Source organism: Phaethon lepturus, unplaced genomic scaffold, assembly GCF_000687285.1.
Source record: "Phaethon lepturus isolate BGI_N335 unplaced genomic scaffold, ASM68728v1 scaffold31, whole genome shotgun sequence".
NCBI classification, from domain to species: Eukaryota; Metazoa; Chordata; class Aves; order Phaethontiformes; family Phaethontidae; genus Phaethon; species Phaethon lepturus.
The window spans coordinates 36,896-52,473 of record NW_010519567.1 but is presented as its reverse complement, the minus strand read 5'-3'; the positions used below and the strand labels follow the sequence as shown (position 1 = coordinate 52,473).

General features: G+C 43.7%; 1 protein-coding gene across 1 annotated transcript in view; it reads left to right on the top strand.

Moving 5' to 3' along the window:
- The window catches only part of SH3PXD2A (SH3 and PX domains 2A), a 64,352-nt gene that overhangs the window by 24,883 nt on the left and 23,891 nt on the right, over window positions 1-15,578 (top strand). Inside the window, exon 2 of the mRNA XM_010297072.1 lies at window positions 11,338-11,451. Within this exon, the coding sequence (XP_010295374.1) occupies window positions 11,338-11,451 (114 nt within the window). The remainder of the gene's footprint in view (window positions 1-11,337; window positions 11,452-15,578) is intronic.

Genomic DNA, 15,578 nt, shown 5'->3' with positions numbered 1-15,578 from the left:
CTGCTGAACAAAACACAGTAACAAGTCCAAGTTTCTAAATTTTAGAGAAGCCTGGAAAAACCCTCCAGAAAAATAGTGAATTGGGTTTGTCATCTCTTCTGGGGAGTATCAGTGATAGTACTTGCCTAGGTACATCCTTGTTCAATACGATGTAGTTCATTAATGGGCAGCCTGCTAACGCACCGGCTGCTCTTGTAGCCTGCTATTCATCACTCTGGTACTCATTTCCGAAGCTGTCATTTCCTGCAGCCTTGTGCAGGCAGCTCTTTGAGACTCAGCGCCCGGGGTCACTGCAGAAACACAGCTTGAATGGAACTCAGGAGAAAAGCAGTGAAGCAGTGTCGGAGGGAGAGCGGAGCGTTCAGTTTGGCTTACATCAGTGTTTGTGATAACGTACCATCTGGGCTACAATCTTGCCAGATCTAGCTAATAAATAGAGCTGGACGGCAGTTGTAGTTGGACGGCAGAGCTTCGAGGAACGGCCAGGACATGGAAATGGCAATTTGTGAGATGGTTATCTGAGCGCGGCAGAGCGGCGTGGCTCTGCACGCGGTGCTGGGCACCAGCAAACCGAGGTGCCTCCACTCCTTTAGCAGGAGTATTGTGGTTCGGAAGGATCCCATAAAAGCTGTTTGTAAAAGGCAGCATTTTTAATCTGGTGACTCAGCTATCCTTCAGACTGAACTAACATCGGGTTTTGGTTGCCTTATCCACTGATTTCTGCTGCATATAGTATAGCCTTTGTTCCTTGCTTCGAGCTCTTGCCCAGTGTTGCTCTGTTCTGTCTTGACATAACAAAAGTCTGCCTCAGAGGTGGCAGATGTATTTTTGACTGAAATACGGGATTTTGACTCTAGCACATGGGGTGCTGTTTGGTACTCTGCTAGGTTCATCCACAGAATCTCTCTTCCCTGGTCCTGTGTGGTTTTGAGGATTTCCCAGGAAGCAACTGACACCACATTCTCTACAGACTTCAGAATAAGAAATTAAAACAAAAGTGACTTTTGTCAGTTTGTGCAGGAAGTAAATATTGGCTATTCTCTGCTGCCTGTGAAGGCTGTTTCCTATCAGCTGGGCCTGGGGGTCTGTAACTTTTTTAAACCACTAGGAAGTAATTTGTAATCTTTGGACAAGATTACTATGAGGCCCATTTGAAAGCTTATTCATGTTTTCCTAAAGAAAGCTTGGACACAAAATGTGTTTGCTTTAAGATTAAGTCCTGTGAATGTAAAGGAAATTACTTGTGAGCTTGACTGTTGCACCCTGTTGGCTGACCACAGAAAACACACAACCCCACCACTGGCAATGACCAGTAGAGAATCTCTGTTGGCTCCTGGGGCTGAGCTCCCCGTGCCCCATGGGGCAGAAAGCCATCTGTGTGCATGCCTTTACTGTAATCCGTTGTTCATGGCTCTGGAAAATCTGCTGCAGGAGCTGGCCTTTCTGGCATGGCCTTTCTGAAGGCAGTGGGTTACTCGTCTGCTGTCATGGGCTGGGTTTGCCCACCTGATTTCTGTATATTCTGTGCTGTTTGCTGGAATCCTCCTCTATCCATGCCCCAGCTAACCCAGCTGTGGTTGGGAGCTCTTATAAACTGTTGATTTACGTAAACATGGTGCCTACAGTACCCTTTTGGAAGGTGCATTAAAACCTCAAACCTATAGATTTCAACTTTCAAATGATGGGCTGCTGGAGGAGAGGTGGGGAACAGGCTTTAAGGAGGGTGGGAGATGGATTTATTGCTTAACTTGTCTACTTGGGCTACATCTTCCTAACAGAATGTCCTGGTTTCAGCCAGGATAGAGCTGGTTTTCTTCACAGAAGCCAGTGTGAGACTGTTTTGGATTTGGGATGAGAAACTGTTGATAATGTGCTGAGTTTTTGGGTTGTTGCGGGGCAGTCAAGGACAGTCCAGCTTCTTGTGCTGGCCTGCCAGCGAGCAGGCTGGGGGTGTACAGGGAGGGGACACAGCCGGGACAGCTGACCCAGACTGGCCAAAGTGATATTCCCTACCATACGACGTCATGCCCAGTACATAAACTGGAGTTGGCTGGGGGGCGGAAATTGCTGCTCGGGGATGGGCTGTCGATCACTGGGTGGGAGCAATTGCTGTATTGGGTATCACTTGTTCTTGTACATTCCTTTGTTGGTATTATCATTGTTTCCTTCTCTCTTTCTGTCCTATTAAACCGTGTTTATCTCAACCCATGAGTTTTTTTCTAATTCTCTCCCCCGTCCCACTGGGGGAGGGAGAGTGAGTGAGCGGCTGCGTGGTGCTTAGTTGCCAGCTGTGGCTAAACCACAACACAGAAGAAACACTAAAGGAGATACAGGACAGAAGTCCTTTTGGAAGTAGAAGATGAAAGACTCTGGGCTGTAATCAACCATGGAGGAAGGAAAGTGCCTCATGAACTTGCAGGATCAGGGAAGCTGTAATGAAAGACATTAGCAGCAGTCAGTATCCTCACTGGGCAACCTCTAGGACCTCCTGAAATAAAGAAAACTTTGGGGGAAAGGAAAGAAGAAAGGAGGATACTGTCCAGTACCACTTGTTGCCCACGGAGACTTAATGCACGACTTTTTATACTGGCTGTTAAGTCTGTGTGCCCTCTAGCAATCTTACTTTGCCTTGTGGTTGCTAAAATCAGAGACTTTGTTTTTGAAGAGTGCATGTAAATCTATTACTTTCCAAGAGGAAAAAAAGATTGCAAGAAAAGGTGAAAATTGATGTGTAGTGTGACCAGAACTTGAAGTCAACAGAAAATCCTATTTCCAAGCAGATCAGATGAAAAAAGGAAAATCTGTGATCAGTAAACAGGTATTTTCTGTAATAACTGAGTTTGTACTGTGGATTGGATGGCAGGACCATGTTGGCCACTATACCAGTTCAAGTCAGTAACCTCTTGGAAGCCACAGGGCTATGGGTGGACCTTGTTTTACTCCAGTTACTGTACAGTACTCAGCATTCACAGGCTAGCAGCTGCAGCCAGGCTGCTTGCACAATATGGTATGCCCACCTAAGGATAGCTTTGTTCCTTGTCATGATTGATGAGATATTTCCTCTGAGTAAAGCACTCCCTCTCTTAGTTTCTTTTGTTCCTATACTGAACAAAGACTGTGAGCCACAAACACGTTGTGTATGTGGAATGCAGCTCACATTGTATAGACAGTTTCACCATTAGGTGTTCTTGAAATCAAGTAAAGCAGGAAAGATTACTTTAAATATATTTTTAGAAGGCATTAGGATGTCTGAGCCTTGGCAAACCTCTTTTTGCAAATTCTTGGGTGCTGACTGGCCTGTAGAACCATCTGATTTCATTGCTTTGTGGATCCCCTAATTTCAGTGGTCTGGGGATGCTGACCAACACCTTGGGCATGTTGGCTGTCTGTGTTTTTGGAGTTGGCCATGGGCAGGTATAGCAAGTGGTGCTTTCCTCTGCTTCTGTCTTGGGGAGCCCAGGGTACTTGACAGTTTAGGGGAAGTTGGTGACCTGGAGTGTGATGGGACTTGATGTGGGATTTACAGCAGTGTCCCACACTTTTCCATAGCTGTTAATGTGATAGGTAGTACGTTTACTCCCTTGCTTTAAGGATACAACTTGTGTAATTTGTACTGGATTATATGATGGCTTTGTGGATGTACGTGCCAATTCTTGGAAACGTGTTTGGCAGATTCTTTCGTTCCAGCTGTGTCAATACACAAATCTGAGGTCCTTTTTTTAAACAGGGAGGGGAAGCCCCTGGGTAACAACTGGGCTGTAGCAAATAGCTGCAGATACAACACTTGGAGTTTGTAACGATCAGTTTGTATTATCAGAACCCAAAGATAAACTGTGTGCTTTACTTAACAACTCCACGTGCACACACATATACGTAAGAAGTCACAACTGTAATAGATAAATATGTAAGTATTTTGCCAAATATGCACCTCTGGAAGGCTTGTCACCTACTAGCTTATAAGATTTGAACAAATACAGTAATGTGGTATTTCCTAGTTGTCTAATACTGAATATCCATCGTCTCTACTAGTGATGTAACCCATAAAGTATTAGAGCTGAGCTGTATATTATCCAGTTTTCTCTTTTCCCATGAACTTTTCCCATGTTCTGAACACTTCTGCTTTTTCCAGAAGTACAAGGAAACATGGTTCTGATCCCAGTAGAAGACTAGGGTAATACGTATTTGAATGCAAAGGTCAGGGTGTGAATTTCCACGTATATACATGTGTATTTATGCATATAATGTGATGTGAAACCAATCCAAGCAAGCTAGATGTTTAAGCCAGAATCTGAGATGCACTTTGGGACTCTGTATCGAGCACTTACGTACACATCTAGTCAGCTGCTTTTGGGCCAGGAAAAACCTGAGTGGCAGCAATAACTAGGGTATTTATTCACATGTAGTGGGCCCTCCGTGCCAGCCAGTTCTGCAGCCACAGGAACTGGAGTACAGCAGCAAAGCAATATGCTAACAGCACAACTGAGAAGTCCCCATCTACGAGCACCACAAGATTAGTAGTCTTGGTGGAGGAAGAAGATGGACTTGAAAGGATTCAGGATAGCAAATCCATAACCTTATAGATTTGAAACAACTAGTTACCTTAATAGCCAGTTATTGCAGGAAAGAACTCTGTTCTCTCCCATATACATTACAGCACCCAAACTCTGGGATTCACTTTTATTTTCCTTGAACTCAGTAACACCTAAAGCAGTGTAAGGAATGCAATTCCCTGTGCTGCTGCTGAGTCCTAAACATTTTCAGTTACAGTCAGATATCGGTGGAGAACAGCATGAGAATGATGAGAATGTAACTCAACTTTCAAACCCTCCGTAAGGATGGAAAGAGAAGTGTTTCCAGGGGCAGTCCATGTGTGCTTTGGGTTGTCAGGGTTCCTAAGTGATGCTTAGGGTTGGGTTCCTATTATGTTTTTGTAGGGACTCCTATAAATTTTAGTTGAATACTAGAGCAAGGCACAGGAGTGCGCAGCCTCTCTTCCTTCCTCCTTCAATGTGTTCTCTCTTCACTAAATAATAAATCTATTGCTCCAGTTTAAATATTGAGGGTAGATTGCTGGGCAGAACGGAGCTTGTGGCTGCGCTGTTCAACAGCAGTCAGGTGTGTGGTTTCTAATCTATGTCCTGTCAGATGTTGCAGCATATTTGGTACCAGGAGCAAAATGTTTGCTTATTACATTTGAAATCTTAATTATTTTCTTAGAGAAGTGCCTGTTCCTGGGGGAAAGGAAAAAAAAAAAAGGCAGAGTTTCTGTGTTTGTAATTCTTCATTCAGCTTTTAATGCTATAGTAGAAAACCTGTTTCACAACCTGTATAGAAGCTCCAATTTCCTATGCTGGACTACCACAAAAGGAGTGACAGGTGTGGTCCTTTTTCCTCTTTTCTCTTCACATGAGAGAGCTAACAACTCTGCCCCATCACAGTGCTGTGGGGTTCCTGGGGTGTTTCATTAGCAAATTTAAAAACCTCTTGGCGTTAAGCGGTAACTTGGGGCGGTGAGTTTTATTCCTGAATTCCTAAAGCAGTACTCGGTACCTAAGAGTGCAACCACAGCAGTTGCAAGAAGATAACAATCTTCACTCTTGACTGCAAGAGCAGTCAGGCACAGACATTTGGAGTTGCAACACCTTGCAAAATGAGACTGCTTTGGGAAGTGGGGCTGCCCATGCAAACCATGCTCCTAGCATGTAGCTCTAGGATGTGAACTGGTTGGAAGGATCATGAGACACGGTTGAGCTGGAATCCTAATGTGTGGCCCAGTCTGCTTTGGGTATGGCACATAAAGGGCTATGAACTTGTGCTGCGGATCTTAACTGTGTTCAAGTAGGATGTCTGCCGCAAGCACATATTTCTTCCTTGAGCATGTCTTTGTTTGAGCCCCACTTCCATCTTTAAAACGAGACAAACATTGCTTCGTGGTTGAGTGGTGGCTGCAATGAAGTCTGCAGTGCACACAGGCTGGGAAACATTATGTGTTTAAAGATGAAAGCTGCCTTTAATATTTCACCAACTTTTAATAATTCATCCTGAGATGACAGCCTTAGTCTGCTGTGCAGCAACTCATGCACAGAATTCTGTACCCCAAACTATAGTAAGCTCCATGCTAGGAAGACCTCTTGTATATAACTCCATATTTAAAAGACAGATGCCTCCTCCATGAATCATAAGGACAAAATGCTCAGAAATTGGACACTGGCCTTCATACAAATTAAATGCTTTCAACCCAGCACCTTTGCCAAGTGTGTGGGCCTGAAGGAACCTTTGACAGAGAGCAGAGCCAGCATGTACAGTGATAGTGTCTAACAGCAAACAGATACTGTAGTGAATTTTTAGGAAGTGGGTGTGAGAGTATGCTTACTGCAGAAAATCCCGCTTGCAAAATGCTACTTCTGATGCCTTTATATTTCTGATTCTGCATATTCTTTGGAGGTCTGTCCAAGGCAATTACAACTGACTTCCCTATATGTATCGAATATACATGTACTTCCTGGGAAGAGCTCTAGAGGGGTGGAAAAAGCAAGCACCTTCGTCTGCGCAGCAATACTCTTACCTTAGCTGTTTTTTAATGAAGCAGATCACATCTCTGAAGGAAAGATATCAGCTGTTGGCATGAAAAGGTCTATGTGCCAGGTCTGGAGGTGACCTGATTGCATCTAGTACTGCTTTGTGGGACAATTTAAGTTGTTGGGTCAAAAGAAACCCTCAAGAGAGAGTTCCAGAGCAGAAAGACTTAAAAGGGAGCAGCTCTCTGAAGCCCAAAGAGCACATGTCAAATGTGCCAGACTGATGCTTGAGTGTGATTCCCCCTCGCTGCCCCAAAGACCCTTGAGAGGTGGAATGTTATTTAAGTATTTGTTTAGAAGACCATGTAGTCCACTCATGCAGGAGAGATTCCCATTCCCTTTTACAGTGTTGCTATCCTTGTTTACTTTAGTTCAGTTCACAAATTGACAAAGCCTACAGAGAAATGAATAGCTGAAGAGAGAATTAGAAACCAATGTTCAGCACGATCCTGTAATTTTTTTTTTTTTTACAAAAGGAGTGATTTGTAGCATCTTGTGATTAGGCAGACTTTGACAGGAATAGCTAATCTTGCTGTTGGTGTGGAGAAAGGGAAAATATTGAAGCATGGATGGATGAGGACGCATATAAACATAGGCAAAACTTGCATAAAAGGTGGTCCTTTAACTATGTTCTTGTAGTTTCTTGTGGTGCAGCTTGTGGATTACACTTGCTTAATTCTTTTGCTTTTTCTTAAAGCCTTTGGGGAGAAGACTGGGAATACAATTAAAAGCAAGAACATGATTTTTACAGTCAAAGTATTTTTGTCATTTATTCACTCTCCAGTGTGACCAATCTATTTTGCAATAACTGTTTTACCGTGTGTATGTATGTGTGGCAAGTGGAACCTTTAATCTCTTGGTAACTGTTGTAGCTCCGTACTGAAAATGCCTGAGAGTTACCAGAGCCTAGATGGACTCTGTGAGTGTAAAGACATCTTGGCTCCTGCAGCTAGGGATGCTGACAGATGCCAACCAAAGGGTCAGAATATGTGGGGAGGAAATTGCACTCCTACCTTAAAAATTCATATTCTTGGATTAGTATTAAGGCAGGATTTGCAGTAATGCATCTGAGCTTGGTCTGGGTGCAGTGGCTACAACTCCCTGTGTGCCTTCTGTGAGGCTCAAACTCCCTTTGAATCCTTTTCAGGGACAAGGGCTGATGAGTCTCAGTCTAGACATCCATGCCACATCAGCTTTAGAGTTATGTTTTGATGCCTGAGAGATAGGGGCATCTGTAAGGGTTAACTCAAGCTGTAAAGCACTGCCTAATTTTTACAGATGGTGTGAGTGCAAGAGCGAACCTCAGACTGGCTTGGCAGTGCACAGAGATAACTTTACATAATTCCCTGCAGATGTTGCTGCAGAGTGGTTTTAATAATGAATTGTGAAGTTGAGCTCAACCCCAGCATAGAGGGAGAACTCAGAATAAATGCAGTGTGTTGTTTTGTGTTTCAAAAGCAAATTTTCTAACAACCTTTCTGTGATGCTCTGGGCTGGGAAAGATGGAAGGGAAAGGGACAAGAGATAGTTTGTGCCATTATAGCCTTGACTTCCTGCAAACCAAGGCCAATCTGGCTAATTTGTCTGCAAACCATGAACACCCATGGGCCTGGGAGTGGGGGGACCAAATGGCAGCTGCGGTAATGCTTCTAATGAGGGGATGGTGCAGAGCAAGTACTTCATGATCAGCTCCGCAGAGTTCTGCAGTTCGTGGCTGTCATGCACAGACTGCGTTGTGGAACTTGTCTGTGCTTCAGCCATTTTCTGCTAGGAGTTTGTCAATTCTTGCACTATGCTGTAATTTCCTTTCTGCAGGGTTATTGGCTTAGATGTGCCGTCATCATTCAGATTTTTGCCCCCTGAGGAGTAAGCTGCTTCTGCAACGGCTGCTTGGCCATTCTAAGACCTTGCATGTCTTGCGTGGCGAGCACTCGTTTTTGACTTCTCTGCTGCTGGGGGTTGCTGCTGGAAGTTTCTCAGGCTTCTCAGTTGTTTAGGCTCTTTAAGTAAAACATACTTTTTTCTGTGGACATGCTATTCCAATGAGCTGCATTAAAGCCTTTCTTTTGTCTTTCTGAGAAGCAAGCTTGAAATGGGAGAAGAGAATTTCAGAGCAGGGGCTGCTTTTCTCCGAACCTGGACAGATGCTGCTGACTTCTCAGTAGTTGTGGAGGTTTCTCATTTATACTTTCTACATAGTTAATAAAGAAAATCTTTAGAAAGAAATTATAACTTTCATGAGCTCTGTGGCAATTAGGAGCTTTAGTCTTAGTGATGGCTTGAAGAATCAAAGCAGCTCAAAACCTCACTTAGACTGTTACATGCTCTGTCTCCACGTTGCAATGGATTTGGTTGAGTTACTTGACTGTAACCTACCTCAAACATGACTTGGCCTCCGAAGGGTACGTGGGAGCCTGTTCATAAGATCAGTGGAGTTGTGAGGTTTCCCTGCCGAGGCCTTTCAGGAGCTGGGAATGGCAGGCGGGAAGCACGGTGATACGGGGGAGGTATGTGTATGCATGCTCAGGCGTGGGGGGTGAGGGGTTGCCTTTTAGCAGGGAGCCCTGTTTACATGCATGGAGTGAGGCTCAGCTACACTATAGTCCTAAGCACAAGACCTTAAACTTGGCTCCAAGGCCATGATGCAGCTCAGTGAGCCAAACCAGAGAAGCTGTGTTGCGAAACGGGCTAGCCCTGGGCCAGCGTCAAGGCTGTGCGATCCAGCCCTCCAAAGACTGTTTTACCATGGTTTGAATTTGGCCCAAGCACCCGTTTTTAAGCGTAGGCAAGTCCTTTTTGTACAATTGTGTCTAATTTCTTTCTGAGGAAGAGTTTACATAAACTATTCCAGTCTAATTGATGTCAGCTGAAAGCCAGCTTCTGACATTTTGTGCCTAATTGTAAGTGTATGTTAAACTGTGTTTGCTACCCATGTCAATACGTTAGTAGTAAAATAAGGAACAACCATGAAGATGTGTTTTTGAAACAGTCTGGCAGATCCTGCGTGTTCACTGCCGTGGGCTTCGTGGCAGAAGAATCCACCTCCTGCTGAGAGGGAATAACTAAATTTAAACTTTCCAACCATGAGCCTTGTGAAGCAAAGTTTCCAAACCTCTGCTGGGCCAGAAAATGGAAAGCCATGTCTGAGTTTTGAGAGTAAATAAATAGAGCTACCTAGCAGCTGTGCAGTGGCAAGTGAGGGGTTTGTTACTTGGGGCACATTGTCTCCCAGCCACAGGCCCCAGGGGAGAAAACAAGGGTTTGTAACTACTGTCCGCCGGTAAAATCTTCCGCGATAGGATTTGGAACGAACTTGGGTGACTTTTAGCATGAACACTTGAGTGTTGTTTCAGCTAGTTACTCTTTTTTTTTCTTTAAAGGAAGTTGTATGTTGCATGGCGGCAGAGCCCAGCGAAGCCTCCCTTCCCCTTGCCAGGCCCAGGGCTGTGGCCTCCCGGCTGTGGGAGGGCTGCGTGGCCACCACACAGCTCAGGGCTTGGCCCCACCATAAATTAAGTAGGTTTTGTGCCCTGTCTATTTACAGACCAAGCTGGCTCATTGCTGCCTTTGCTCATCACAGGCAGGGTTGGGAGCCTCCTGTGACATTTGTTGGGTTTATGACAGCCATTAAAGTCTGTAAACTGTTTTGAGGTGCGTGTACAAAAATAGCTGTGTTCTCAACTCCCTTTGGGGAGGCTGGAAGACTGGTGTTGAACAATAGTTTGCATTGCCCTGGCAAAGCAACTTGCATTTTTGGGGGAGACTGAGACATTGTAGAAAAACAACAGAAATGGTTTACCTGCTTGGCTTTTTATTGTCCTGTATCTTAACCCTGACCTTACCTGGATGAAGCAGAATCTAGCTGTCCTCATATCTGAGAGCAGCAAGCTCTTGGGTGAGTGAGTCTACGTCAAAACCAGTGGAGGATTCAATAAATCAATGTAGCCAAGCAAGAAAAGAGGCAAGGATAGTTATTGCTGGGATGCATTTAACATAAAGATGGCTCATCTGTAATTTTATTCATCCATTCATGGATGTGACCCTAAAGGTTATATCCATATAGTTGGTGAATACTTAACATTTTTGTAGATAGTGGTAGAAACTTGAATGCTCAAGTGGGAAGGCAAATAACTGGTGCTTATGGCCTGAACTCACATTTCAGTTAGCTTTTCTTTCTTATTTCTGTTCTGTGTAGTACTTTCAAGCTTCCCAGGGCACTGAATTCAGGTCATGTTTATTAAGCACCGGCTGTGATGACAAGTGCTCTAGAAGCACTTTGTATCCTGATCTGAAATCTGTGCCTTTCTACTAACTTCTTTTCTATTTCCATCTTTTGACTTCTGTGATACCTCATATTAGGATTTGGGCAATGTTTGTGCTATTTCCCATAAGTTCAGGTATACGTACAAAGTGTTTTGATGCTGTAGATGTACACATTGCAAGACTTACTTTGAGAAACTGAATTGGAAAATTCAAATCAGAGTTGTCATGGATAGACTTCAGGTTTCTTAAAATAAACTGTTTGCTCCATTGCAATCTTTTTTACATGAGCCCTGCCTCAGGTCTGCCTCAGTTGACCACTGTGAGAGGATCTGATAGAAATGGTATAATAGGACTAAACCCCCTCTCCTTCTAGGAGGCTGCAGAATAACTAAACCTGCACCAAAGCTGCTGACTCCGTGCTCCCTTCTCAGTAGCATCTTGCTAGTCTTGTTCCTCTTAATGTTGACTGAGCAACTTCTGTTACTTCTTTTTGTAGGTTGGTGGTTTGTGAGTACAGCAGAGGAGCAGGGCTGGGTCCCTGCTACGTACCTGGAATCCCAAAATGGAACCAGAGATGACTCTGACATCAACACATCCAAACTTGGGGAAGGTATGGAAAGCTTTTTGTTATCAAGGGGAAACTGGTATTCACTTGCTTTATGCTTTTTTCCCCCATGAGAAAAAATTGAAAACTCTTTCTGCCACTTGTGACTGTTAAACCAGTGCAGTAATCTCTTCTCCAATCTTGTGTCAGTAAATAAATTGTTGCAAAAGAAATTGGAAGTACCATGCCTGTAATCCCTTTGTGACCAGCTTGGGCTGTCAGTGTGACAAAAGGTTCAAAAGCTGAAATTATGCTCATTTTAATACCCTTAAAAAGCATACAAACAGCTTATGTGCAAATCCAAGCAGTGTGTTCTGATAGAGGTCTTGGACTCTCATGTCCATGGAAGGAGAGAACTTGCACGGCTTGTTTGCAGAAATTATACAAGTGAGAGCTTTTAATTGGAAGATGATGCTTATTAGAGTGACAGACCATTAAAAGGAGTGAGATTTAACTTTAAGGGTTGCTTCTCATTACAATTTGCTTCTCATTACAATTTTTAATTAATCCTTGAAACTAGTTTCATTGCTGTTTGCTATGGTCTATGATTGAGTACAAAGGTAATTTTATTTGGTGTGGTCTCATTCCATTAAAACTGAGATGCCATTTGTCATATATATGTATTCAGCTGCACTGTTTTTTGGCTAAAGATGCTTAATTCAGGTTCCAGAAATGGAATAGTACAACCTCACATGTTCCTCTGTTCCATTATGAAAGACTAACCACATCTTAATGGACTTCTCATGTAGCAACTGTGTACAAAGGACACTTTTATTATGACTTGCTCCATTCTAATGAATGTCTTGCTAAATTTCTAGGCGCTCTTTACATGACACTTATGTAAAATGTGTGTGGAAACTCAGCTGACCTTTCCTTAGCACAGGCAGGAGGCTTAGAGATGTGCTGGGGTGACCATCTGCCCGTTAAGATAGCACACAGGCAAAACATAACTTTGTGCTGGGCCCCAAGGGTGACATCTGTGGCTTATTGAAATCTTTGGCTCTGTAACTCAATTTTCCCTGCTCAAAGCTACCCATATCCTGGTTCACTTAGGGTTTAGAGGCAGACTGGCTGTAGACTGGTAGGCCAGGAACCAGTCTGGTGTGATGCAACATCTTAGTGGGTGCAAAAGCAGTTAGTAAAGTTTCCCTGTTAAAGAACAAGCACCTACTGCTTTATTTTTTTTAAGAGTTGAAGAATGCCTTGTCTGTTGGTCTGTAGCTTCCTCCCTTTTCCTGGCTCTTAAATATGGTGCATGCTTGACAGCCTTATTGCTTGAACTGCTTTCATTTCAAGCTCTCCTCCGCCTTTCATGTTGCCCTCTGGAGTGTACACTGCACAGGGCTCTTGCCACACAGCAGTCTTCTCTGGGTAATGGAAAATCCATCAAATGTTCCTTATCTTTTTCCTCTCAGTCCCCTTTAATCCATTACACTGCTCTCCTCAGCTATGGTCAGTGGTCGTGCTCCCTGCCTTACCCCAAATCCAGATACGCTGAAACCTGAGACTGTGCTTCCCTTTCTGTTCAGTTCCATCTCAGCGCCAAATCTAATTGCATTACCTCTGCAGCTGCTTTGATGTGCCCCAGCTTTCGCTCGCTTTTCAGTAACTTTGTTTTATGTTGTTAACCTCATAAGCTGAGACCTCTTTTGTTCTTTGTTTTTCCCCCCTCCAGTTCTTCTTTACTTGGGCTATTCTTCTCCTAATACTTATTCCATAAGAGAGGAAAGAACAACGCAGATTCACTCTGTTACAGAGAAGCGTATAAAAGTGAACACATTTACACAGAAAACTCGCCAACTCTCTCTCGGTAGGCAGGAGAAAGGGGCTCCAATGTAACGGAGGAGGAGCTGAGGCACTTTAGGTGGATGAAGTGCCCTAGCCCCTGCATTTAGAGTTCATACAAGTTTCAGAGTGACTCCTGGAGATGCTGACTTCCTGCAGCTGCACAATTTGTGCTCTGCCTACTTTGAAAGGATGGAAACACTAATGTAGGGAGTTTTCTGTGTCAGCCGCTTGGCCCTCTCCATTTGCAGCGGGCCTGGAACGACTCCACAAGCCAGGCGGGCTTTACGAGGCTCTGCTGTAGCAGCCCCTTGTAAAGATAAGGAGGTGCTGAATGCAACTTACTAATAATGCTGCCTCTACATAGCAGTAATATTTCCACGTGTCTCTGTTTAAATAGTCTGTTCCCTGAGAAAGACAAAAGTGTTCCTCCCCGCATCTGAGCCTGCACAACATCTTTTTGTCAGGATGAGGGTAGACAGTCAGCTGCTACCTGGGCCTGTGTTTGGACCAACACCATCTTACAAGGCTTGGAAAAGATTCAGAAAGCAATCTAAAGAAACATTCGAAGCCACAGGAGCTGTTAAAGTAAACATCTTAAAATGGTCTCTGGAAAGGTTTAGATGCTTGTTGATAAATAACGTTTCTGGTGACTAACTGCAGCATGACCAACCAAGTCCAAGCCTGATATCAAATGGCAAAATTCAGTATTGTTGAGGAGGAAAAAAAAAAAAAAAAACCAAAATGCTGACTCATACAAAAGCATCATTGTGATATAAAAGGGCTATCGTTGAGGATAGTCATATGTTGTGAGGAGAATACAGTATGGTGGATCTCTGTGACCCAGTGTGTTCAAGGGGTGCTCCTGGATGGCTGATCCTCCAGACTCCTAGCGTGAGAAAGGAGCTGTGGGTGACTGCTCTGTGTTGAAACCTGAAGCAAATTTATACCCCTTCCACACCGCTCCTTCCTGCAAGCCTTTAAGTTCAACATCTTTCATTTCCTCCCTTCTTATATAGAAACCTCCTAATGCTGGCAGCCTTACTACAAACTAGTACCACAAACTAGCTATTGTGTCTGTTCAACATCACCCACCACACCCCCACTTACGGTGACCAGGGAGGGTTTAGGCCTTACAGCAAAAGAGAAATTGAGAGTGAGCTGGGTGCAGAAGTCTGGTCTAAGCCCCTGACAGGTATAAAGGGCAAAAAGGCAAAAGCCACTCTTGGGGGAAATTATTAATTTGTTTACTTGTTCAGCTCATCGTTCCCCAATCAAATAATTTTGCTGTGCCTGATTGTCTACAGAACATATTCTAGAAGACAGTGGTGCCTGCTCCCATGAGGATAAGGGTATATTCCCCAAATGAGTGCACATAAGCGGAATTGAGTGATTATTAATGATGTGATATCAGAGTTTATGAACAGCTTTCCAGCATCACTAGCAAAATGATTGTGTTTGGACCCTAGCAATAGCTGAAGTGTAATATTTTTGCATTGCTTTGTGGCAGCACCAAGCACCCTGGCAATAGTTGCCAAACTAGCATGGAAGGCCTTGAATGGAAAAAGGGAAGTGTTTGTGTTTCTGTGCCAGTCCAATGGTTCCGGTGTTGTTCACACCTTCACAAGCTGAAGAAGGAGCTGAGTACAGTTCTACGTATGTGATCGAGAAAACAAGTGGTGTCCTCTGTGCACAGCTGCTCTCACAGTGCCTTTTCCATAGGTGTCATGTCTTTGTTTCTATTTTAAGCATAACTTACTGTTTCAGTGTGTTACTAATTCTCAGTTCTGGCTTGTTAGCTTCTTGAGCCTGCTCAATAATAGCAAGGTTAGGTTTTTCCTTATATTTGTAATCAGTATGTTAAAAGTTTGAATCATGTAAATTAGCTGAAGCAGTGATTGCGAGTCACGTGTTGCAAGCAAGGAGACATCAGACACTTTTCACTTCGGGTTCTGTGCCTGAGTGCTGCTGTTACAAGTGAACTCGCATAAGAGAAGCTGCCTTCTTTTTTTTAACCTGGATCTTGTTTATAGTATGATGGTTTGCTTAGAGACGGTTAAAGCCCTCTTGGGTCTGATATGCAATAGACTGAATTCTCCAAAGATCATGCAGCCTAACTAGGAGATGCAACAGCAATGATGTTGATCTGTCCTGCCACTGCAGCCTCCTTGGATGAGTTGTCTTCAGTTGTGCAGCTTGTTCTGGGGTGTGCATATGTTTTTGGTTTTTTTAAGGAAAGCCAATAGCAAGGGTGGCAATTTGTGACAGTTCTAGGTGGTTCGTGTTGCTCAGGCTCAAGAAGTTAACTTGTTCCACTGTACTATATAAACTAAAACAAAATGTCTGTA